The following is a 27,180-nucleotide window of genomic DNA, read 5'->3' on the forward strand; positions in this document are numbered from 1 at the left end:
TACTGTATTCATTTACTGATTTGCTTCTCATGTCATCAGTATCGAAAAATATGCAATACATATAGGATAATTGCAACAGGTAAAAGTTATGGGAAAGATAGCTATCTGCTTGTCTTTTCAATGATTCAATTTATTTCATTTCATTCCAGTTCAACTAATATTCAAGGAGTGCCTACAATTTCTAGAACCTAAACTAGACATGCATGGATGCAAAGATATAAAAGAAAGTATGCCCTCAAGTTGTTCAAAACAAAGTAAGAGGAAAAAAAACACTGATAACAAGTACACTAAAGGTCAGACAGTGGTAAGTGCTAAAATATACAAATATGAAGTATAGATGTATATATATATATATATGTGTGTGTGTGTGTATACATACGTGTCTATGTATACACACACACACATATATAAAGGTACCATATATATAAAGGTATAAGCAAAAAATATAATTCTTACTGGGAAAAAAAATAAAAGAAAGCTTCATGTAAGTAGAGACGGGGACTTGACTTTGAAGAAAAAGTAAGATTTAGGCAGACACACCAAGACACACCCTTACTTAAGGATCTTGGCCCTTGCTATTTTTCTGCCTGGAGTGTTCCTCCCCCAGATATCTACATAACTTACTCCTTCACCTCCCTCAAGTCTTAACTCAATGTTAAGGCCTTCCCTTACCTCTAATTAAAAATTGTTAACCATCCCCCTCAGAAATCCCCATCCCTCCTCCCCCCGTATTATTTTCCTCTGTAGCAGGGCCTGGGAGGTGCCAGCGACAGGGTGTGCCACTCACATCTACGTGAATGGCTCCCTCTAGCGTTCTTCTCAGCACAGCCCATGAAGTCGAATGCACAGGCCTCAAGCTGTATTGCTATCCAGTATACTAGTTACTTCCTATTCTTTTGTCTTCCCCAACTGTAAAGCAATCTTTACAATCTGTAAAGATATTTTGTCTATTTTGTTCATTGCTATACCCTCAGCACCTAGAAATCTGTCTCTCACACAATCGACACTCAATAAATATTTGTTGAATTAGTGTAAACCTAGAGAGAACAGAATTCTAAATAAGAGGAACAGCATGAGCAAATACTTAAAATTTTAAGAATGAAGGATTTTTTTAATTCATTAGTTATCTGCTGTAGCTGTAGGTTGGTGGGGGGAGAGAAAAAAAGTGGTGAGTGATGAGGTTAGAAAGGACAGATGATAGTGAGCCTCAAAAAGTAGAATGGGGGCTTCCCTAGTGGCGCAGTGGTTGAGAATCTGCCTGCTAATGCAGGGGACACGGGTTCGAGCCCTGGTCTGGGAAGATTTCACATGCCGCGGAGCAACTAAGCCCGTGAGCCACAACTACTGAGCCTGCGTGTCTGGAGCCTGTGCTCCGCAACAGGAGAGGCCACGATAGTGAGAGGCCCGCGCACCGCGATGAAGAGTGGCCCCCGCTTGCCGCAACTAGAGAAAGCCCTCGCACAGAAACGAAGACCCAACACAGCCAAAAATAAATTAATTAATTAATTAATTTTTTAAAAAAAAGTAGAATGATAGGGTTTTGAGTCAGAAAAACAATGTTTCAATTGAAATTCTACTTCTAATTTTGGAATCTTGAGAAATCATTGCCGTATCAGAAGGGGTCTCTTAAATCCCACCTTACAACATCATTATGGAAATTAAAATTCAATGCCTTAAATTTTTTCACAGAGTCTAGAACAGAGTAGGTACTCAATAAATGTTAATTTCCCTTAGAAAACTAAGGATTGGAACTTTAAGTACAAAATGGGAAGACATCAAAAGTGAGCAAATAAATGACTTCATCATATCTATACTTAAAAAGCACAGTTCTGGAAACAAAGTAGAATATGTAGAAAAGCAAATAAACTGAGAAGCAGGAAGTCAGAAAGAAAGCAAGACACAGTTAATGCCTGAACAGAGCAGTAACAAAAGTGGAATTGCCCAAAAACTTTCTATGAAAATCAAGAGGAAGAGGATTAGGAAATAATACCTAGGTATCTTAACTTGGGCAGCAGGATGACTGGTGGTGCAACCAGCAGGGCTAGAGAATGTCAAGAAAGCTGCTACTTTGGGAGGAAACAGACACAAGATTCAGAACACTTTGATTCTGACATATTTGTGGAACAAAAGGGAAGACTGCACAACCTGCAGTTGAAAATACAAGTCTGGTACATGAAGACCTCAGAACTAGAGATAAACATTTTGGGGATAAATATCATATTTGAATATGAAAGGCAATGATACACAAGAAGTACTGTATCTCACAATCTCAAATGCCAGCTTAATCCACGTATTAGTCTACAACCGACTCTGTATCTAGTTCAGGTGGAATAATCACAGAATTAACTTGTCTTGCTTTTGAGAAGTACTTTCACCATCTGGTGGCAAAAATTATAAATACAGGTTAATTTTTAATCATTCAAAAGCTGAGATGATCCCTTACTTGTCATTTGGCTTATCAATGGCATTTCCAGCAATATATTACACGGAAAGGATCTTTCATTCTTCATTTCTATCATAACTGCTATTTCTCTTCTCATTTTCACTCTGGCCACTAACACATTCAAAGTATATAACTGGAAGAAGTATTGGTAAAAACATAACCTTTCAGCTCTCCAGGACTTTCCCACTTCTTCATAATTCACTCATTGCATAGTCCAATATACACCACAAGACAGTTAAATAACTATGAAATTAAGGGTATTACTAAAGCTCATGTTGCCAAGTTTCTTGCTTTCAACAACTAATAGTTTGGATTGTTTAAGGAATAAAATGGTTTTTGAAACTAGATACATGTTTTGAACAAACTGATCAATAGAACAGTACAGAACACCTATAAAAATATAACTCTAGCATATAATTCAATATGTGATAAAATGGCATCTCAAAGCAGTGGGAAGAACAGATTGACCATTCAATAAATATAGTAGCCAAAGGAGTAATCTTGTGCAAAATAAAGTAAGGTTGGATCTGCATCTCACACCATAGTTTAGTAAATTTCTGACAGCTCACTCTTTTACAATGTAAAAGTAAAATCATAATGGTATTAGAAGAAATCATAGCAATATTTTTTAATCTTAGTGAGGAGAGGGCCACAACAAAGGATTAGACACTTCTCCATTGAAGATATATAAATGATCAATAAGCACAAGAAAAGATGATAAACATCATGAATCATTAGGGAAATGCAAATCAAAACCACAATGAGATAAAACTTCACACTCAATAGGATGACTATAATCAAAAAGACAAGACAGAAGAATCTAAAACATATGTCCACACAAAAACTTGCATAACAGCATTATTCATAATAGACAAAAGAGTGGAAAAAAAAAAAAAAAAAAAGAGTGGAAACAACTCAAATGTCCATGAATTGACGAATGGATAAGCAAAATGTGGTATATCCGTACAATTAAATATTACTCAGCCATAAATGAACAAACTACTGATGTATGCTACAACATGCATGAACCTGGAAAACACTGTGCTAAGTGAAAGAAGCCAGACACAAAAGGCCACATATTGTATGATTCTATTTTTATGAAATGTCCAGAACAGGCAAAACCATAGAGATATAAAGTAGATCAGTGGTGTCAGGGAGCTGATGGCAGGGGAGGATGGGGAGTAACTGTTAATGGGTATAGAGTTTCTTTTGGGGGTGATGGAAATGTTCTGGAATTAGACAGTTGTAATGGTTGCACAAATTCATAAATCTACCAAAATCCACTGACTTTTATACTTTAAAGGGGTGAATTTTTTTGCAAATGAATTATATCTCCATTTTTTAAAAATATGGAGAGTAGTATAAGAAAAAATATTCTACTACAGTAAAAGGTGTACTTATGTTTATACATTGGAAAGAGAACAATATAAGCAAAGTCAAAAGATAATAACAAACTGGGAAAAAGTATTTGCAATCTGAGGTAAGCAGACTTCTAAAATAACCCCTAAGATTCCCACCACCCTGTGTACAAACCTTGTGTTATCCCCTTCCCTGGAGTGTGGGCAGAACCTGTGGATATGACGGGATTTAACTTCCATGATCAGGTTACATTATATGACAAAAGTAAGGTGATTTTTGGATATAATTAAGATATCTACTCCGTTGACTTTAAATTAATCAAAAGGTAAATTATGGAACGTGAGCCTGATCAAGTAAGCTAAAAGATAGTTTATAGAGGTCAGAGAGAGAAGTCAGAGAGACTCAGAGCAGCACAGGGATTCTTCTGTTGGTTTTAAAGAAAAACTGTCATGCTGCGGGGAGGGACACTTGGCAGGGAACTGTGGGTGGACTCTAAGAGCTGAAGCCCTCAGTCATACAACTGCAAGGCACTGAATTCTGCCAACAATCAGTGAGATTGGAAAAGGACCCTGAGCATCAGATGAGATCACAGCCCCAGCCAACTCCTTGATTTCCGCCTAGTGAGACCCTGAGCCAAGGATCCAGAATAACCTGTAGCCTGACCTTGACCCACAGAGACTGAGATAATAAATTTATGTTGTTTTAAGCCACCAGGTTTGTGGTAATTTGTTACACAGCATTAGAAAATTAATATACAATCCATTCCACAAAGGGTTATTTTCCATAATACAAATGGAGATGCTAAAAATCCATTTAGATAAAGACTAACAACTCAATAGAAAAATGGGCAAGCTATTTGAAGAGAGAGTTCAAAGAGAAAAAAGAAATCTAAACGTTCTTAAACATATACATAAATGCTCAACTTGACTTATTTATGATATAAGAAAGAAAGATTAAGAGTATAATGCAGACTGGTAAAGATTAAAAGTTTTATAACATTGCATTGGCTAAAGAATTCGAAAACAGATTCCTAATAATTGTGGATAGAAGTATAAATTGGTACATTCTCTATAGCAAACAATTTGGCAAGGCCAACAAAAAAAATTAAACTGCACATAATTTTTGACCAAGTGATTCCACTTCCAGAAATTTTAGTTTATCTTACAGATTTACTCTTATACAAAATTTTTTAGTATAAACATATATATGTATCCATATATATGTGAGATTATTTATTACAACAGTGTTTGTAATAGCAAAAAAATTTGGCAATAACCTAAGTGTCAATCATTAGGGACTAAATAATTTTGACGCATCCATTAAAAATAATGGTGAAGAACAATCATTAGGTACTGGTAAACATATGTTATTAAATGAAAACAAAATAACAGGATACTATATATATGCTATCATTTTAAAGGAACACATATGTACATATATTTTATATATAAATATTTATATATTTACATATGTAAATATTTATATATGTAAAAATATATTCTCATATTTGCCGAGAATAACTATAAAAATACACACTAACAAAAATAGTAACAGTGATTGTAGGAGAAAAAGAAACCGAGTGGCTAGGGTATGGAGTATGTATATAGAACAGGGAGATAATACATAGAAGAAGAAATACACTTTGAAGCATAAGACAATCCTTCCATATGATCTCGAAAGTCTTAAAATTTACTCCAAAAACAAGAATTCAAAAGAAGATGCGAATCAAAAATGTGGGTAATTATGGAATAAGATCTTAAACCATATTTCAAATTACCATAGTTATTTTTCAAGTAGCTATCAAAGCTATCTCTATAGAATAATGCTAAGAATATAGAATAATACTAATTCATTTAGGAGAAAATAACTCCTAACACTTGCTGATAAAGAAAAAATAAATTAATCTAATTTTACTAAAAATTATATGCTATGAATGAATTCAGAAGTTGCTGCTCTTGACTTTGCACCCAGTTTAAGAGGCATGAAACATAAAATTCTATTTATATCCTTTTTTAGACCAGGTGATTTTTTTATGGTCCACTGGGAAGATCAATTTTGATATTGAATGTCAGACCAAAATGCACACAGCCCATCCTAAAATACTCTTATATAGTAAAATGGTGAGACATTTTAATAGGTTTCAAATAGCAAGAGTTTATACTCCTGCTCTATCTCAACCCTAAGTAGCATAAATCCTAGTTCAACTATGTGTTATCTCAGACCTTAACTGCATTTTCATAGCAAAGTTTTGTTTCTTAACTAATCAATCTGTCTATATCGCTTTTCTTTAAGTAACTTATCATATAAATTCCCAAGCATTATGTACAATACATATGCCAATAATATACTGATTTTCAATATGAAGGCTACTACAATACTCTTTTCATTCATTTATTCAACAAATTTCTACTGGTGGTCATCTTTCCCACCATGTAGAACTGCTGAATAGTGAAAAACATTTTGGAGAGACCAAAGAATAGAATAGATAGGCTGAGAAATAGAAAAAAAGATGCTGAGATAGAGTTTGTAGTATTTGAATCCATAACTCCAATTGTTCATAAAGTCTATCCTCATTCTTTTCCCGGGGTTCTTTCTGTCAGACACCCCAATATCCTTATAATTCATCCCCCCTTTTCCTTAAGCTATTTTATTATTCCATTCATTCAGTTTTTCAACAACTGTTCACTGAGCACACTACGTATCAATTTCTATGTGAGGTGCTAGGAATACATTGATGAAGAAAATACACATGACTCTTACATCATGAAATTTGTCTAATTTGTTCAATTCCTCCCTTACTTTTGTAGAGAAAATTTTCAGTGTCTTATAGTTGCTAACCACCACTTTTAAAATGCTTTTTAAAAGGTCAACACTTACCAGTGCAATGGCGTTCTTCTGTTAATGAAGCCAATAATTTACTTTTTGAGTGCACAAAGAAACTTGGAATTCAAAACGACTAAAATTAATTTTAAAGCACAGTCATTTCATGTAAAAGAAAAGTCATGCTTCACAGAATGACATACAAAATACACCTCTGTATCTGTCTTATTCTGTCATTTTTGGTTCTTCTTAAAATAACTATACTAACTTTTGAAATAGATGTTGCTTTTTTACCAGATATTATTTTCTTTTTTGAATTCACGTATTCAGTGACTATGAGCCCCCTAGTAGATGGCAAATGAAACGAAAATTTTGTACAGGTTACACACAATCAGTTAAAACACATTTTCATTTTTTAGCACCTTGCTGATGAAATATTTACTGCAAAAGTTTTTAAAATTACCAAATAATAAAATACATAAATAGTTGTATGTTTACACTATGCAATAAATGACAATACCACTGTAGAAAAAACATCCAGACTACTTTCCACACATTCTACAAGATTGTTCAGCCTCTATTTCTTGCACATATTTCATATGCACCTATCTAAATTTTCCAAAGTCTCACACAAACCTTGATTCCTGCATCTCAAATGCTAAAGAATGAGTCATGACAAAGCTGGCCTATACACCAAAGGGTAAGTGGGGCAGCAATGTCAAATACCTCTCACACCACCACCAGAGACCTTTCAATCACACTTCATTTTGTCAGCAAGCACTCTGCATCCTGTCCTTAAAAGAGAAATGTTCGTTACCTTCTGTCCGAAAAGTTGGGGAAAAGATAGATTATTGCTGGCTGTATTTCAGATGAGAATTCTGTTCACTGCACATGAATCCCACACAGAATGAAGTCACGTCAGAAGCTATAAGTACCAGGCGGAGACCTATCAAACTCCATCCAGCTTATAATGCAATGCTTAATAAAATCTTTCACATAAAAAAATCCAGGACAAATGCCAACCTATGCAGGCTGCCAGGAGAGCAGGTGTAAACTGGACTGTCCTGGGCAAACTGGCATGTATTGCAATTCTATTTATAGGTCACTTAAATGAAAGAAACTTGACAATGGTTCAAGCTTAATTCAATTGAAAATAGGAATACTCTCTTTTTTCACCTAAATATTGACGTTAAAACTATTAAAATTACTTATTCTGAGTGAACAGCCTATCTGACTTCTACACAGTCAAACCAATTCTCATAATATGTTAAACATCCTTTTAAAAAGAAGTCATACTTTGTCTTCAGGTACTCATATCATATTCTTAAAAATAAAGACATCTCTTCAGTGTTCGCTATATGAGAAAATGCCATTATATATCTTCATGTCTACTGATTGATTGTTCTGCCAATAAAAGACAAAGATGCTACAGAAATGACACTGGTCACGTCAAAGGCATTAGTATTACAGTTTGCACTCATTCAGCATCTGCACCAACCATTTATTGAATGTGCATAAATTACTGGAAGTCCCACCCAATATCTAGTCATCTTTGTTGCCTTGTTGTTTCATCTGATATTCTAAAAATTATACAAGAAATATCTAGGAATAAAGGTTATAAGGCCACTTGCTTCCACGTTATTAAGATTCTTTTTCTCCTAAGGCAACCGTCGGAGTTTTACCTTTTCTAGTTCCTTGGCTCTTTACAGTCTAATCTCCTTCTTAACTATACATCGTTTCCCTTTAAAAATTATTTCCCTTTACATCTCTTTATCTACCTCCTCTCATCTTCATGTTAGTTTTCCCTCGCCACATACCCCATATAACCATTTTGAATAAGATTCATAAGAATTATGTCACAGTTTCATCGGAGAGCTCATAGAAACAATCCACATAGTCTGTACATCATATGTAATCCACACTTAGTAAACTCTAAATATAATTGGTTTGATTCTAGGTCTACTATCAGCATTCTATAAATATGGACATCTCTGAATCTATTAAAAAGAGCCATTGTTGAAAGATTATGAAGAAAAATTATCCACTTCTGATGCAATTTAACAATAAATCTTAAGTATTTAATACCAATAAAATTTCAATGAAACTAGCAATCTTAAAATGTAGGAAACATAAGAGAGAAGATCTTAAAGGTTCTCATCACAAGAAAAAAAATGTATAACCAAGTGAGGTGATGGATGTTAACCAAACTTATTGTGGAAATCGTTTTGCAATATATACATATATCAAATCATGTTGCACACAAATTAATGCAATGTACGTCAATTATATTTCAATAAAACTGGGAAATTTTTAATTTAAACAATTTAATGTAGCAATTATGCACATAATTCCCTTTTAATTTTTTATTGAAATATAATTTACATTCAGTAAAAAGTATACAAATCTTAAGTGTAACACTACAATAGCTATTGACAAATATATACAACTAGTAATCCATATCCCTCTCAAGACACAGAACATTTCCATCACTCCAGGAAGTTTCCCCAGCAAAAGCATTGTTATGATTTCTTCCACTAAAGATTTGTTTTGTCTCCTGTTGACCTTAATATACATGGAATCGTATATTATATACTCTTTTATGTCTAGATTCTCTCACTCAGCACAATGGTTTTGAGACATCTGTGTTTCTGTGCGTGTAAATAGTTCTCTAGTTTTATTAATGAACAATACTTTTATTTGAATTTACCAAAATTTGTTTATCCATTCACCCGATTGGTGGACATGTGGGAAGTTTCCATTTGGGGGCTACTAAGAACAAAGCTGCGATAAACCTTAATACACAAGTATTTTTGTACACATATGATTCCATTTTTCATAGGTAAATACCTAAAAGTAGAATTACTGGGGCACAGACAAGTGTATATTTAATTTTATAAGAAACTGTCAAACACTTTTCCAAAACGCTTGTACCATTTTACATGTTTTAAACTCTCACCAGCAAAGTATTAGAGATCCAATTGCTCCAAATCTTCACAGATGTTAAGTGATATCAGGTTTTTCATTGTTTTTTTTTTTTAATTGTAGCTTCCCAAGTGAGCGCATCAAAGTATCTCATGGTCATCTTGCTTTGCATCTCCCAAATGACTAAAGACATAGGACATTTTTCTTTTGTTTATTAGCCATTTGTGTATTTCTGTTGCGAAGAAAATACTTTTGCACTTTTTAGGGTTATTTTTACTTCTATTATTTAAATGTAAGGGCTCTTTATATTCTTTTTAAGTTACATGTATTGCAAATATTTTCTCCTGAAATTTCTTGAAGTATAATTTGGTTATACATTTTCTTAGTATCTTTGATGAACAAAGTTTTAATTTTGATGATGTCTATTTTGTCATTTTTTTTGCCTTTTATGATTAGCACTTCTTGTGTTTATCTACAAAATCCTTGCCTACGTCACGAAGATAGTCTTCTCTGGTTCCTCCTGGAAGCTTTATAGTTTTAGCCCAAAGCAAGGTCACAACCATTTTCTTCTAGAAGTTTTATACTTTTAATTTTTATATTTACAGCTATGATCCATTTTTGGGTTTTTTTTATGGTAAAAAAGCAAGCTTCAAATTTCATTTTCTAAATGGATATTCATTGTTACAGTACAACCTGCTTTAAGTCTTCTTCTCCTTTCTGTCCTTTCTCTGTTTAATTGCCTTTGTACCTTTGTTGAAAATTAGTTGTCAATATGAGTGGGTACATATTACAGACTCTCCATTCTGTTTCCTTGATCCATTTTTCTTTATGTCAATACCATACTGTTTTAATTACTGCAGACTTATAATGTTTTCAAATCAGGTAGTGTTTGGACCTCTAACCAAGATCAATGCTTTAAGAACTTTCTTATTTTCTAATACCAGTGTTAGTGCTATAAATTGTGCCCTAAGTACTGCTTTAGTGGCATCCTACAAATTCTGGTGTTGTGTTTTCATTTTAATGAAAGTTTAAAATGTTTTCTACGTTCTCTTTTGATGTCTTCTTTGATCTGCAGGTTATTTAAAGTGTGTTATTCAGCTTCCAAATATTGGGGGATTTTCCAAAGGTCTTTCTGTTACTGATTTCTAATGTAATTTCATTGTGATCAGAGGACATATTTTATTACTTGAATTCCTTTCAATTTAATGAGACTTACTTAAAGGCCAGAACGTAGTCTACCTTGGTTACTATTCTATGTACCCCTAATGATTTGTTAGGGGTAACAAAATTGTTGTTTGCTGGATTGTTCTGTAAATATCAATTAGGTCAGGTTGGTTGATACTGTTGTTCAAGTCTACTATATCTTTGATGAGCTTCTGCCTACTTATTCTATCACTTATTGAGAGAAGAGTATTGATATCTCCAATCATAATTGTGGATTTGTTGATTTCTCCTTGTAGTTTTATCAGTTTTTCCTTCATGTATTTTGAACCTCTATTAATATAGACACAGATATTTAGGATTTTTATGTCCTATTGATTAACTGACTTCTTTATTACTGTGATGCAACATTCTTCACTCTTAATAAGATTGTTTGCACTGAAATCTACTTTGATCTGAATATAGCTAGCTTATGAGTAGGCTTAGCACAGTATATCTTTTCCATTCTCTTACTTTTTTAGCTATGTCTGTCTTTATATTTAAAGTCTGTTTCTTTTTTTTTTTTTTTTTTTGGCTGCATTGGGGCTTCATTGCTGCACGCAGGCTTCCTCTAGTTGTGGCGAGCAGGGGCTACTCTTTGTTGTGGTGTGCGGGCTTCTCATTGCGGTGGCTTGTGTTGTTGCAGAGCACGGGCTCTAGGCGTGCGGGCTTCAGTAGTTGTGGCACGTGGGCTCAGTAGTTGTGGCTCGTGGGCTCTAGAGCGCAGGCTCAGTAGTTGTGGCACACGGTCTTAGTTGCTCCGTGGCATGTGGGATCTTCCTGGACCAGGGCTTGAACCCATGTCCCCTGCATTGGCAGGCAGATTCTTAACTACTGCGCCACCAGGGAAGCCCCTAAAGTCTGTTTCTTGTAGATAGTGTATTGTTCGGTTTTCAGTTACTACCAATCTGAAAATCTGTGCCTTGAGGTGTTTAGACAATTATATTTAACACGATTATCAATATGGTTAGGTTTGTCCATCAATCTTGCTCTGTTTTCTACTTGTCTGACGTATTTTTTCCTTTTCTCCCTTTTTCTGTCTTTTGACTGAGTATATTTTGTATTCCACTTTATCTCCTTTGTTGATCTATTAGCTATAATTCTTTGTTTTGTCATTTAAGGGTTTATAATACACATCTTTAACCTATCATAGTCCCTCTTCAAACAGTACTACACCACTTCAAATATAATGAAAGAGCTTTGCAATAGTGTACTTCTATGTTTCCCATCCCAAATGTTATGCCATTGTTGTCATATATTTTATTTCACATATGGTATGAACTCCAAAATACATTATTATTGTTTTTATTTAAACAATTATCTTCTAAAGATTTTTAAGTAACAAGAAGAAAGGATTATATATTTACCCATGTATTTATCACTGCCATTGTTCTTCATTTCTTGTGTAGATACATATATCTATCTGGTATAATTTTCCTTCTGCCTAGAGGACTCTGCTTATCATTTCCTACAATGCAGTTATGCTGGTGATGAATTTTTTCAGCATTTGTATGTCTGAAAAGGTATTTTTGCCTTCATTTTTAAAAGATTTTCACTGGGTATAAAATACTGGTTGATGGCTTATTTATGTTTTTAAATCTCTTAGTACTTTAAAGACATTTGCTTCATTCTCATCTCTCTTACATTGTTTCCAACAAGAAATCTGCTGTCATCTTTATCTTTGTAAGCATGTCTATATATAAACATGTCTTTTTTCTCTGGCTGATTTTAAGATTGCTTCTCTATTACTTATTTTATGAAACTGGATTATGATATGCCTTAGTGTAGTTTTCTTCATGTTTCTTGTGTTTGGAGTTTGTAGACCTTCTCAGAGCTAAAGATTTGTAGTTTTATGAAATCTGAAAAAATTCTGGCAATCATTTCTTTACATTTTTCTTTGTACTCTGCATGCTCTCCTCCCCCTTCCAGGACGTGTATATTAACTGCTTGATATTGTCCCTTAGTTCATGATTCTCTTTCACTTTTTAAATTATTTTATTCATTTTTTTATTCTGTGTTTCAATTTGGATCATTTCTATTGGTTTGTCTTCAAATCCACTAATCTTTTCTTCTTCAATACCTCAAATTCCATTATCCCCATCAAGTGCATTTTTCATTTCCAATATTATAATTCTCATCTCATTTTAGCATTAGATCATTTTAGCATTTATTTTCATATATTACATATTTCTACTTAACTTTTAAAATTATATGGAATACAATTATAGTAACTTTTTTAATGTTCTTGCCTGCTCATTCTAATATCTGTGTCACTTCTGGATTGGTGTCCAGTGTCTGATTACTTTCTCACTATTGATTGTGCTTTCCTGCTGTTTTGCCTGGTTATTTTTGACTGAATGCCAAACATTGTGACTTTAATTTTGTTGGGTGCTGGATATTTTTGTATTCCTATAAATCTTCTTGAACTTTGTTCTGGGAGGCAATTAAGTTACTTGGAAACAGGCTGATCCTTTCAGGTCTTGTTTTTTTGATTTGTTATTCTGTCTGAGAGCAGTACCCAGTTTAGCATTGATTATTCCCCACTGCTGAGGCAAGACTTTCCAAAATACTCTACCCAGAGTTCCAGGAATCTTGAGGTTTTCTAGTCTGGCTGCTGGGAACAGACACTATTCTTGTTCCTGTGTGAATGCAGGCCAGTGTTTCTCTAATCATTTTGGATGATTCTTTCCCTGGCCTCGAGCAGTTTCTTCACATGCATGTCCCAATCATTCCTCCACTGAATACACAAGAATTACCATCTGTAGATCTCCAGGATATCTTGCTGTTCAGCTCTCTCCTCTCTGGTACTCTTTCTAGAAAACTCCAGCTGCCTTGGTCTCCCCATACCCTCAGAACTGTCTCCTCAACTCAGGAAGACCTCTGGGCTCTGCCTATACTCCTCTCCCTTGCAACATCCTGGAAACTCTCAAAGCAGTATGCTAAGGCAATTATAAGGCTCGCTTTATTTCCCATTTCTCAGGTATTATTCTCCTTTGTTGCCTGATGCCCAATTTCTTAAAAACAATTGTTTCAAATAGTTTGTCTATTTTTACAGATGTTTCAGGAAAAAAGGTAAATCGAGGCCTTATTATTCCATCTATATATATAGCAGAAGTCTTAAACATATATTTTAATTATTACTTTTACTTTAAAATAATCAAATGCTCACAAAGATACTTGGATGATCAACAGTAACAGACAATAAAGAAATGATGGTTATTACCAAACTGTTAACTATTCATTATACAAGTTTTAACTTGCTTTAAAACTTTACACTTTAGATCTAAGATAATCGATTTATATTGTATTACTCTCTTGTCATCACTTACACCTGGTAGCATTTTTCACCATCTAACAAAATGCACTGAGATGTAATTTAGTCACATGACTTTTTTGTTTTCCACTCTTGTCTAATTAAAATTCCAGACAAAATCATAATGTAGTCTCTCAGTACTTTCATTGTGTCATTATTTAAGCAGTAAAATGCAGAAGTAAATACTTAAGAATCTGTAATGCCTATAAAATATTGATTGTTTGTAGTGATGCTTCTTAAAAATGCTTCATAGTCCATTAACAGCAGGTAACTATGTTACTTTTTCCTATCACTTTTAAACTTTTGTTTCACAATAGAATAAGGAAGTAGGGAAAATAGAGTAAGAAATATTACATAGTAATACAATTACAAGATCACAGTGAAAATGTTCTTAGTGAAGATTTAACCTAATATTGCCAATATATTCAATTTTAAATATGAATCATGGTGAAATTATTTGACCATGTGGTAACAAGTAATATCTATACTGAAATTCGATAAATATTTGTTGAATAAACTGATTATAATAATGAGTTTAATATGAATGAATACAATCCTCTACTAATTGAACACAATACTATCAATTATAGGAGAGGAAGAAAAAATGGAAGAGAATGCTTCCAAGTTTATACCATGGCAGAAGACCATAAAATACAACATAACAAATAATTTTAGACCTGGAGGTCTTTTCAAGATCTTGGAGAATGCCTTTCCTATTTCAGAGATGAGAAAAGTGAACACAAAGATATACATCTACAAATGCTAACAGTAAAGGGAAGAAGTTAGAACAGGACCTATATCTTCTAACTTCCAGTTTTTGTATCTCTTCCACCATACAAATTAGCAATAATATTTCTTACTTTTTAACTTCTCCCAACATTCCAGGAAGTACTAAATAAATAAATAGTAAAATGTTACATAAAAGAAAAAACAATTAGCTGTTTCCTAAATTTCACTAATTTTCAACTATGGAAAATATGAGCATCCAACTTTTAAATAATTCCAAATGTATAAAACATCAACTCAATGTTCTAAAACAGTTTTACTTTGGTTTTTCTGTAATTTTTTAACAAAATAATATTGTTTTAAAAATGGCTATTTCACCCACCCTCCTCTAAATCCCATCTTAGATCCTCTAACCCAGTGGTTCACAACCCTCTTCCACGCCAAAGCCTCTTTGTAAAACAAATTCTTTGTAACATCCCCTTTACTACCCTGAAAAGGAAATCCAGAGAAAAAAATGTCCTAAGAATTTACATAATTTTTAAGACACATATATGTTCCTAACTCTATAATAAAAGGGAAAATAAATAATTTATAAAAAATAAAATATATTTAAATAAGTAAATGCTCAGGCACAACAACCCAAGATGTCATAATAAAGGAGTCAGATACTTACACCTACATGAATGTGGTCAACCTGTGCCCCACTCAGTAAATGTGTCAAAACAATATACTCAAATGTGGAACAATGTTGCCTCTAAGAACCACAAAGGTCCACTAAGTGTTATGCCTCTTAGTGACAGAGCTACAAAGGACAACTGCCACTGAGCTATTAAAGGACACTGGTGTTTCCCTCCCTAATATATCTCTAGATGCCTTTGTGCTTTGCTACTGGTCTCCACTAGTAAGTAGTATTGGCATCACTTGGGAGCTTGTTAGAAACACAGATTCTTGGGTACTACCTCAGACCTATCAAATTCAAATCTATATTTTAATAAGATCGTCAGGTTATATGGATGTAAATTAAAGACTGAGAAAACACTGGGCACTCCTGGGGGAAATAGTAAGGGAGAGGGTAAACAAACTGCACATAACAAAAAAAGTGGTTATTTCAATACGTATTTTGAAATTTAAAAAAATATATTTGAAAATCTCTAACAATATTTTGTACCTAAGTTGATAATAAACATTTGCCATTTTTATGAATAAATGAATTAAGTAAATACTCATTAACTCAAAGCTAAGGTCTAGAGCCAACTTGGTATTCATTCACTCAGTAAATACTAAAGGTCTATGTGTAAAGCACCGTGCTAAGATCTGTGAGAGAAGTAAAAAGTCATAAAACAGGTCAAAACCACTGCAGTATATAGTTAAAGATTAAACTAAAGCTCCTAGAAAGAAGGAAATGTAACACACTTTTCTCTCAAACATACTTCTAGGTCCATAGATTTAAATTTAATTAAACCAAAGTTTCTCTTTTTGAGGCCACTGGTTTCTGAATGGTATTGAAGAACAAATTACTAAGAATACTTTAAACTGGAGTTATATTTTTTGTGAGATCCTCCATTTTACTGTCCAAGTCAAATACTGCTGAAAGACCCACTGTGGTAAGAAAGGAGAAAAACATGGGGAGAGAGAGAGAGACAGGGACAGAGAGAGAGAGAGAGAGAGAGAGAGAGAGAGGAGCGGGAGGTAAGGCTAACAAGAAAACAGGCTTAACTGAAGTAATTTAAATAGTAACAAAAGAAAATGAGCAAAGAAAGGAGAAATTTCAACACCACTTAGAGAACTAACTACTTACTCTCTTGGGCAAGAAAAGGCAAACTTTTTTTGTAAAGGGTCATAAAGTAAATATTTTAGGCTATGAAGGCCATATAACATGGTCTCTTGCAGCTACTCAACTCTTATAACTACAATAGTAGCTGAAAGCAGCCATAGATAATAAGTAAACTAATAGATGTGACTGTGTTCCAATAAAACTCTGTTTACAAAAGACAGATGGCACAGATTTGGTGCCAGGGATGTAATTTGCTGATCCCTTGCTCTAGGGGAAAGAATTCAAAAGGTTCAAAGATACATGCCTAATAAATTAATACAGAATCTGCATTTAAAAAATAACAAACCATAGGCTCTTTCTTGCTGTTGATAAGGGGAATTATATTACTCTTGAAGGGAAAGTACTTTCCAAATAAAACTTTATACAAATTATAACCAATTCCATTTTCTAGGCATAACTACCAAATCTGATATTAAACTCTAACTTCTTCCCTGACTAAAAGTAATTCTTATTAACAAAAGAAGCTATTGGTCTGACTTGTATGAGGTTCAGAAAGCAAGGATATAATTACAGGATACACTGAGTCATTAAAGTGTGCATTTACTAGTTATAGCTGTCAAAGGCACCAGGCAAAAGAAAAAAAGGAACTACTACACCTTGCTTCCCCATAATGGGTCAGATTCTACTGTTTATTCAGGCTAGTAGTTTGTCACTGAAAGAAGCATTAAGAGATAATATTGAAAGAAATATATTTGTTCTTATTACCACCTTCTTCAAAGATTAGAGATATGCTTCTAGCTTCCCTACAATGATGAATTAATTAGTCGTAAATTTGTTGGATTTATTTTTAACATCCGTAACCTCCTGACAACATGCACTCCAAAACTTACTAATCGATTATGTGACCCAGTGTTTTAGTATTTCCTTTTTTCTTCCCAAACCAACCTCTCTAAAGTCCAAAGGAAACTATCTCATGCAGCTATCTAGTTTTTGCAGGAGTCTGCTCCCATTATCCATTTTATTATCATTCATTCATTTAAAATCCTATCTCCATTGGTTATCATCTATTTTTTTCACCCAAGCTCATATACCTTGACCATTTCACTTGCCATTTTACAAGTTTTCTTGATTTCTGTCTCAACCCACGTTGCCGTATCCTTCACTGTTCCCCAGATAGTAATGTTTTCTTACTGTATTTTTAATATTCTGCCTGAGTGCTTTCTCTGGCACAGGAGCATGCTTGAGCAATGAGTTCTAGAGAGTTAACAACCCCAGGAACAGCCCTAGACCAATAGCAAAGGAAACTTATGGATAAATACCCCCAGCCTCCTTGCCCATTATATGGGATAACTTTGAGGTCATAATACCCGGTCTCCCAAAAGTCCCAGTAAGATTAAGACACAGCTGCTAAAAGAGGTTACCTGTTCTTGAATGCATCCAATATTGTATTCTTTCTCTTAACTGGATCATTTCCCACTTCCCTACAGGTAGTGCCTGGGATTGCCTTCCATATAAACTGCCTGCTCTCAAATCTTTGTGTGCTTAAGGTGGTCCTCAATCTAAGATGGTCCTCTAACCTTAAAATTCCTGGGTTCCTGAGATTTTGCCCTGAGACGAGTTCATAGCACGCCAGCCATGAAATCACCAACTGTTTTGCCCAAAGGTAGGATTACATTGTTTCACTTTTGCTAGTTTTCAAAAGATCTGGCACAGCCATCATTGTATTATTCTCCCAAGACACAGCAACACACCAGAGTGATGGCTTTAGCCACCCTCTAAAGTGACTCCCAGTTACCTTACCTGTTATAACTGAGTGCTCACGTAATAGGAGCGGGTGTGCCTCGCACCAAGTCGCGCACAGGAGAGGCTGGGACTATGGTGTGGGGTGGGGCACGGACGCAGGGGTGCGGTCCAGTCGGTAGCTGGCCTCGCTCGGGTTCTTCGGGCTCAGCTGAGCCCCTCCCCCAACCCTGCATACCTGAAGGCTCACAGCCCTCCAGTTCTTGGCCAACACTCCCCTCGTTTGGGTTTGGGGCTTGAGCTTTTCCATCCCCAGCACCTGGCAGGGTGTTGGGCCAGGGAAGCCTGATCAAGTGGCCCACAGCGGCTGGAGGGCAGCACCACCACGCCCAGCGCCGGACCTCAGGCCAGCAGCCAGAGCCCAGGCTCCGCAGAAAGGCAGGTAAGGGCTGTCGCTGTGTAAATGGGCGGGGGTCAGTTGCCCTCAAGTTGGAGGAGGGTCTACATCACAAAACCTAACTCAACTTTTGTTACTAAGGGACTCGTGTTGAGCAAAATCTGATGTTAACTTTAAAGGAGAGATTTGTTCTTCGCCTTCAAATTGTAATAGGGGCGGGGCGGGCGGGCAGCCCTTAGCATCCCACCCTTAATACCTGGCCAGCGCATGGCCGTTAGCACGAGGCCCTTAGAACAGTGGTTAGAGGTCCCGCTCTACCAGCAGTCAGCCTCGCAGCGATCCTCTGGGCAGAAATTGCCGTGAGCGGTGGATCGTGGCCTTCTTCCCAGCCCCTCCAGGGCTCGAGGCCCTCCGGCCTCCGGGCTGGTGGGTGAGCTGGGGGGCCCAGGACAGGCTGAGGGCTGTGTCCTGCAAAGCTCCAGAGCCTTTGCCATGGCCGCCCACTGGCTGGGCCCAGGCCTTGACCTAATGGCGGCGGCAGTCTCCATGGGTCCCAGTCAACGGAGGCCTCAGCACCTGGAGTATACGGACACTGCCACTAAGGTAACAGCTTCAATCAGCTTCAGTCTGTCCATTCAAGTTTTGAAAATTGGTACAGCTTAGATCAGTTGTCTACCCCCCTAAGAGGCGGCCGGATGTCAGGGGTAAGTTGCAAGAACACTGCACATCATTAGTTCAGGTCCACCTCTGCGGTTGAGGCTCTTCTCAAAGAAGGACAATTGTTGTGAGCTGGGAATTCACCTGACGGGTATTTGCTACAAGTGATTCGCTCCAGTTAAAGTGAAAAGCCTGAGGGCCAGCTGGGTCCTGGGCACTTGGCTCCCTCAGTGATGATGGCTGGGCAGGGTCTGATAACCCGGCCCTGAGGGCACCACCAGCTGAGATCTGCCTCTTCAGCCGGGCCTGGGCACTGGCAGGAGGACCCAGACTGGGTGCTGGACGAACGCTCCCAGGCCGGGTAACGGCCCGCGCAGGGACCCCCTCCTCTTAGCCAGGGCCTGGACCCTGGAGGGGGAAACTGGAGCATTGGGACCTTGCCCTTTCTTGTCAGAACAGGGAAGAACATTCATTTTGGTGGAGGTTTACAGGAACATCGTTATGTGACCATGACCTGACCTCAAGAACAAAGGTTCTGACACCAAGAAGTTTGACAACTAACTACACCCCTCCCTCACATTTCCTATAAAAGGGTTTTGCTGAAAGCTTACGGGGAGTTCGGGGTTTGGGGGGCCTGAGCCGCCCATCTCCTTGCATGGCCCTGCAATATACCTTTCTCTGCTCCAAACTCTGATGTTTTGGTATTTTTTGGTCTCACTGTGCGTCAGGCACACAGACTTGCGTTTGATAACGCTCAGAACCCACCATCCTATAAGTACAGTTTAGATCTGTTTTTCCACAGAATGCATGACTTTCTACTTGTTCACATGTAAACGTATCTGCCAATTCTAGATAACAAACATAGTGTAAACCAGATTTTGTTTTTAATTTTCAATTTAAACAGAGGAATGTAGTATAGAAAAATAATCTTCCCAAGAAAACTTTTCATTCTCCCCCTTCCAAAAGTAGGAACTCTAAGAACCATAAACACTGTTTTAAAAAGTCTAACCCTTTGAACATGGAGAAGCCCACAGACCTGAGCCAAAAGAGTAAATAACAGAGTTAGCCCATGGAAAATCAAACTCACGAAACTCTTCCATCAATATTTACCTGCTTGGAAGACCACTTCATCCGTCAACCCGAGGTAGAACCTTTGGAGACATCCTTAATCTTCCCCATTCTCTTAATTCCTCTTCCAGTTAGTCCCATCAATAGAACCTCTCCAAAGTGTCTTTAAAAAAAACATCTCTTCTTCATTCCCCTTGCTCTTATGCCAGTTTGTCTTTCCTGTGACCATAACCTCCTATCTAGGTTCCCTGTTTCATTTCACTTCTTTATTCTGGAAAAACCTGGCACTCCCACATCAAACTTAAGACTGTTCAAACCTATAATAGCTCAAGTCCTGAACATCACTTTCAGCATTTCTATAAAACATATGGACATTTAAATTATATTTAGACAACACATTTGTTGCCTAAACATTTCATGTATTTTTATTTCTGTTTGGAATGAAGATTAAAAATAATGTTTACCTAAAGATTAAGCAAAATGTTTACCTGTCTGAAGCTACGTCACTGGCAATTTGGTGCTTCACTCCTGACCCATTTTTAATAGAATCCTGTCTTGTGAGGCCATGAGATCGACTTTTCTCCACTGCAGGTACAGATAAGTCACCTGAGGGTCCTTGGAACTGGGCCTGCTCATGCAGTTTTGCTTTCTTCTCCTGAGGCGCCTCCTCATTCCGCAGTCCTCGGAGAACCTTTTGATCAGGTTGCTGTGGTGTATTAGATCCACTATTATAAAACCATGCTCCTGATTTAGTGAGGATTTCTTGTTGTTTTCGGCACAAATTACATACCCACATAACCTGCACACGAATATACAGGGAAAAGAAATTAGTGTTTCCAAAAGTTAAAAGCAAATAAAAATAGAGACAACAACTCAAGCTAACAAAAAAAGTACATGGTTATCCTTTCTGAAGTTAAAATGTAATCCTGATTAACTGCTATTGTTAATTAAATCACATATCTTTTAATTTTGTCAACAGACAAAATTGACAATATTTACTGGCAGTAGAAACACCAAACTAGAATGTGAAATTACTAGTTGTTTATTTGTATTCTTTAATTGCTTTTTATTTAAATTAGGGGCATAGTATAATAGACAGAAAATGGAGTTTGAGGTTAGAAAAACTTGGGTTTAAATACCAACTGCAAGACTGGAAAATTGGCAACCTTCAACAAGGTACTGAACCTTCATAGCTATAAAACTTAGTTTCCTTAATGATAAAATAGAGAAATAGGTATAATAATATTCATTCCCTTATATTGTTTTGAGGATTGAAATAATTTATATAAAATGTCTGGCACAATGCCTGGTATATGTTGGACTTCAATAGATTACCTACTAATATTAGGTTAATCTTCTATCACCAACTATATTACAGTTTCTTGAAGGGGCTTTTATTTCTTTTGAGTAGCTCCTAATGACTAAAATAAAGCTAGGAACATTGCTGATCCTCAGTAGAAACCTATTAATTGCTCATAACTTTAGTAGGACACTTAACATAAAATGTACCATTTTAACCATTTTTAAGTGCACAGTTCAGTAGTATTAAGTATATTCACATTGCTGTGAAACAGATCTACAAAATGTTCATCTTGCAAAATTCAAAGTCTATATCCATTAAACAGCAAATCCCCTTTTCTCCCTCCCCCCATCCCCTGGTAACCACCATTCTACACTTGATTTTTTAATAGATATGTTTTTCAGACTCCAGGAATCTAAGAATATTAAAACTAACATCTGTTTGACCAGAAAACCTTCGCCTTCTTCTGAAAAATATTTTTCAATTAGAAAAAAAATCATACATTCATGAAATAAAAGGTAAGTTAATATTTCAAGTGTTTTTTATGTTTTATGTCAAATATTGAATCTTACACAGCTCTCCAGATTGCTAAACATTTCCTCATAGTTTAAATAAATTATAAGATAGATAATTGCAGTAAAAGAAAACGTCAACATGGTATTTTCAACTGATACAAGAATGCTTTTGTAAAATACCATTTAAAATTTTTGCTTAACTTCTCATTATTCCCAGTTCACATTATTTGTATAGTTTATATCATACAACACTGTACTTGATCATTTTTTTATTTTGTTCTCTCTTCAAATTGTATATACATTTCTCTTTTCTCCAACTCAATTGAAAGCTTACTGGGGGCAAGGTTTATATCTTCTATTTGCATAATAAGACCTTATAAATTATAGAACAGTAAGACCTTCTAAATGTTTGTTAACTTGAATTCTTTTGAAGTCTTTCTGGGGGATGTATTATAATAAAATTTTTTATACTATTACACTAAGATTTATGTTTCATCCATTTCCAAAAGAATTAGTCAGCAATAACATCAACTTTTGTGACTATCTTATTTTTAAAAGTAAATAAGAAAGTATTTTTCATATTAAAATACCAAAATCTCACTCAGATTTTTAAAAAATACATCATAGTTCAAATTTCTTTTGGTTTGAATACATACAAAATATAAATATATCTAACTCATCAATCGTCTCAAAAATCAAATTTCAACCAAGATCTTCAGCCTTTCAATGCCATCTTGTGGCAATTGTAGGTATTGCAGATCTCTTTTAAAAGTGAAAGGCGCACTAAATATCTTCCTCATCTGTTGACACCCAATAGATATTAATATAAGATAAATGACTGTAAGGTGTGAAAGATGATGTCTGACTCTCTATGTATTAATACCCTTCCCATTCTCTCTGGGCTATATCCACATAGCCTCTTTTTTGGACTAGATCCTATGTTCCCTCCTAAACTGCTGGCTTCTAGTAATCCTTATATCCTAACAACAAATTACCCTTCTCTTACTATCTCCTCCTACTCTTGGATTAAGAGCTTATTAATCTTTAAAGCTTAGGAAGCCTAAATTCACTCACTTAAATTAGTACAGGGACTGACACTTTCAGTTGAAACCCTTTACACACATTGCAACTTGTAAATTGATGATACTGCAGGATGCCTTACAAACACATACACATGCTATGAGATGACTTTTCACTAATTGGCTGTGAAATAACTAACATCTATTAGAGGTAAAGTCTGTGTCCGTAGAAAAAAATTTAACTAATTTGGGAATAAAATAGCAGGACTTTTGTTAATGGAACACTTTAACCAATTAAGTTAACCAGCAAATGTATCTTATGATGAATGCTGTTAAAAATATCTTAGAAATATACATGCCTGCAAATCACCATTTACAGGTGATAGGTTACCTCTAATAGGTTACCTCTAATAACCTCTAATAGGTTACCTCTAATAGGTTAGAGCCTATTAGTTTGGCTGGTCATCATTTATCAAAAAACATCTAGGCCCTAAGAATACAAAGACATAGAGGATTCAAAATTATAAGATATTATTACTTTCAGTTCTAAATATGCCAATATTTGGGACTTCCCTGGTGGTCCAGTGGTTAGGACTTCGCCTTCCAGTGCAGGGGGTGTGGGTTTGATCCCTGGTCGGGGAGCTAAGATCCCACATGCCTCATGGCCAAAAAACCAAAACATAAAACAGAAGCAATATTGTAACAAATTCAATAAGGACTTAAAAAAATTGGTCCACAGGGCTTCCCTGGTGGCACAGTGGTTAAGAATCCACCTGTCAATGCAGGGGACACAGGTTCAAGCCCTGGTCCGGGAAGATCCCACATGTGTGGAGCAACTAAGCCCACGTGCCACAACTACTGAGCCTATGCTCTACAGCCCGCGAGCCACAACTACTGAAGCCCGCGCGCCTAGAGCTTGTGCTCCACAACAAGAGAAACCACCGCAATGAGAAGCCCACACACCACAACGAAGAGTAGCCCCCGCTCTCTGCAACTAGAGAAAGCCCGTGTACAACAACAAAGACCCAACACAGCCAAAAATAAATTATTTTTTTTTAAAAAATGGTCCACAAACAAAAAATGCCAATATTTTCAAAGTAATACAGTAATATAAGAGATGGAACACTAGTGACCCAAATTTGTCACTTATTATCGTATGTTCCATTCCACAGACATCCTTGTTGGGGTTAAAAAGGAAAAAAAAAAACACTAAGGAAAATAGGAATATCTCTTTAAAACCATAAAAATGGTAAATGTAATAGCTAAACTGCATAGTCAAAAACAAAATTATGTTAAGTGCATACAGTAACTAAAAGGAGTTTAAAGCTCTGAAAACTCTGATTTTCATCTAAATAGGGATAATAAATAATAGAGTAATTCAGAGAAGGGAAGGATTACTGGTTAGAGGCTGGTGCTAATGAGACCACAGACAAAGCTCATAAGACCAGCTAACTCTGCACAGAATAAAAGAATTTACTAGACTCCAGTCTAATCAGACTACACTCTATTGCTAACCAACAATGCTTATAAATGTGTGCATTTGTCAGAAAAGAGTGTAAATTGATCAGTTTAACCCTATCACATGACTAGAAAACTGTGGAAGATGCTAGCTAGCTATTAAACTTACTTCCTTTTTCTCTTAGAAAACTACATTTCCCAATTTCCCTTGTAGTTAGAGATGGCCATGATCATACGACTGTGTTCTGGCCAATGGATTATAAGCGAAATGATGTGTGCCATTTCCATGACCATTAAAAACTCTCATATGCTACTGTCATGCTCTTCATTCAAGACCCTGGGGGATAAAGGAACCACAAAAAAAAAAAGGAACCTGGGAATCTGCATGAGTACTTGGAAAGGAGCCCTCTGATAATCAGCCACACCAGTGTGGACTTCACATTGGTGAGAAATAAACTTCTATTATGTTGAGCTACAGAAACTTTTTAAGTTTTATCGTTTGTAGTTGATATCATTTCCTAACTAATTCAAATCTTTTTAAAGTACATGTTCTACTGAATGTGTCACCAGGAGAATCTTTGTATGTGGAGAACAATGCATTACTAAAACTGGCATATAAATGTGCTTCAGTGTTGTTCTGGACCCAGCTTTCACTGAGTCCTAAGAACTGGTTGTGCACATTTCTTCTCAGCTCTGCATTCGATGAAGTAACCTGGATTACTTGAAAGTAGCCATGGTGAATGTTTTTAGAATATGAAAGTTGGAAAATGCCACAGATCAGGGCTTTTTCTTACAGAGAGCCTGTTGTTAACATTTATCAGCACACCACTGAATATAATGTATCTCGTATAGTCTACTAAATGATTAATACTACATTTAGTATTAGAAGATAAACTTGGATGAAGCTGTAATTTACCATAAAATTAATTCAGACCATAAAATTCCCATTTATTTATAGATGGACAAATAACTATTAACATTAATTCATTAATTATTTATTCACTCATACAATATTCACTAAATGCCTAGTGTATGCCAGGCACTATGCTAAGAGCTGGTGAATACAGCTCAGCAGCCATAGATTTTGCTGTGGAGTTTACAGTATAGTGGGGGAGACAATAAGCAAATAATTGCACAAATACTGTTTACTTACAACTGTGATAAATGCTACAAAAGGAATACAGTCACACCATAAATCCCTGATGCTTCCTCTCCCCTGGCCCAGGCTGTGTTTGGAAAAAATGAAGAATGCAGAGATTTGCAAAAGGCTTAGAAATCCAGAAAGGTCAACTACAGCATTAACCTAGTGTTCCCATCATCAGATCTATGGTGTTTCTGTCCCTCAAAAGGCAGAATTCAGCAGCACTGTGGGCTACTAACCTACAAGCCCTTCCCCAGCACTATCATGGTGGATTTGGAAAGTTGAAGTACCAGCGCATATCCTAGAGCAGCGATCCCCTTTTCGGCACCAGGGACCGGTTTATGGAAGACAATTTTTCCACTGACAGGGCAGGGGCGGGGGGGGATGGTTCAGGCGGTAATGCGAGCGATGGGGAGCGATGTGGAGCGGCAGATGTAGCTTCGCTCGCTCGCCCATCGCTCACTTTCTGCTGTGCGGCCTGATTCCTAACAGGCCACGGACCTGGGGGTTGGGACCCCTGGCTTAGGGAACACACTTGAAAAACCTTAACCCTCTAAGATAGGGGTCCCCAAGCCGTCCGCGACCTGTTAGTAACCGGGTCGCACAGCAGGAGGTGAGCGGCGGGAGAGTGAGCGAAGCTTCATCTGCTGCTCCCCATCACTCGCATTACTGCCTGAACCATCCCCCCCGCCCCCGTGCGTGGAAAAGTTTTCTTCCACGAAAATGGTCCCTGGTACCAAAGAGGTTGGGGACCGCTGCCCTAAGCAATTAAGGGATCAATGTAATTTCTATATAATAGGCTTCTAGATTACAAAACAAATATCAGAAAATTTCCTTCATCTGATACCCCAAGACAAGCAGCAAGACTTTCCCAGATTCCTCATGAACCACAAGCATGGCATCTCTAGCTACAGTCATATTTGTAAGCTGATACAAGAGAGTTCAATGGTGTCATCCCTAAGTCCCTCAGGAGACAGCAGCAGTACAGAAGAAACTTTAACTTGGAACATCTCCAAGTCTTAGGTGGCTATTGTTGCGGCTTTGAAAAATTACTCACAGAGAAACTTGTTTATTTCTCTATTTTTGATCTGATTTTTCTTCAACAGCATACTAGCCAGATTTCTTTTAAAGCCACCTACTAAATTTTTGTCTGCTAAATAGCTCCTTTGGATAAATTCTCTATGTCTGATATTACTTCACCTTTCCCTGCTGTTTTCCAAGAAGGTATCTGGGTGTCCCATGGGGCTTCTGCTGCTGAAATCTGCAGCTCATCTAACTCACAGTCTGGTACTACTCTATTTAGACAGGACTGTGCTCCACTGTTGACT

The 27,180-nt window shown here is 36.3% G+C and overlaps 1 protein-coding gene across 15 annotated transcripts in view; it reads right to left on the bottom strand.

Annotated features, from left to right (window-relative positions):
• Nucleotides 1-27,180, bottom strand: part of RIMS2 (regulating synaptic membrane exocytosis 2) — a 590,702-nt gene that overhangs the window by 364,558 nt on the left and 198,964 nt on the right. For all 15 annotated transcript variants that reach the window (XM_082364215.1, XM_082364218.1, XM_082364205.1 and 12 more), the window contains one exon: nucleotides 20,908-21,218. In XM_082364215.1, the coding sequence (XP_082220341.1) occupies nucleotides 20,908-21,218 (311 nt within the window). The remainder of the gene's footprint in view (nucleotides 1-20,907; nucleotides 21,219-27,180) is intronic.

Source organism: Balaenoptera borealis (assembly GCF_965194805.1).
Source record: "Balaenoptera borealis genome assembly, chromosome: 17".
NCBI classification, from domain to species: domain Eukaryota; kingdom Metazoa; phylum Chordata; class Mammalia; order Artiodactyla; family Balaenopteridae; genus Balaenoptera; species Balaenoptera borealis.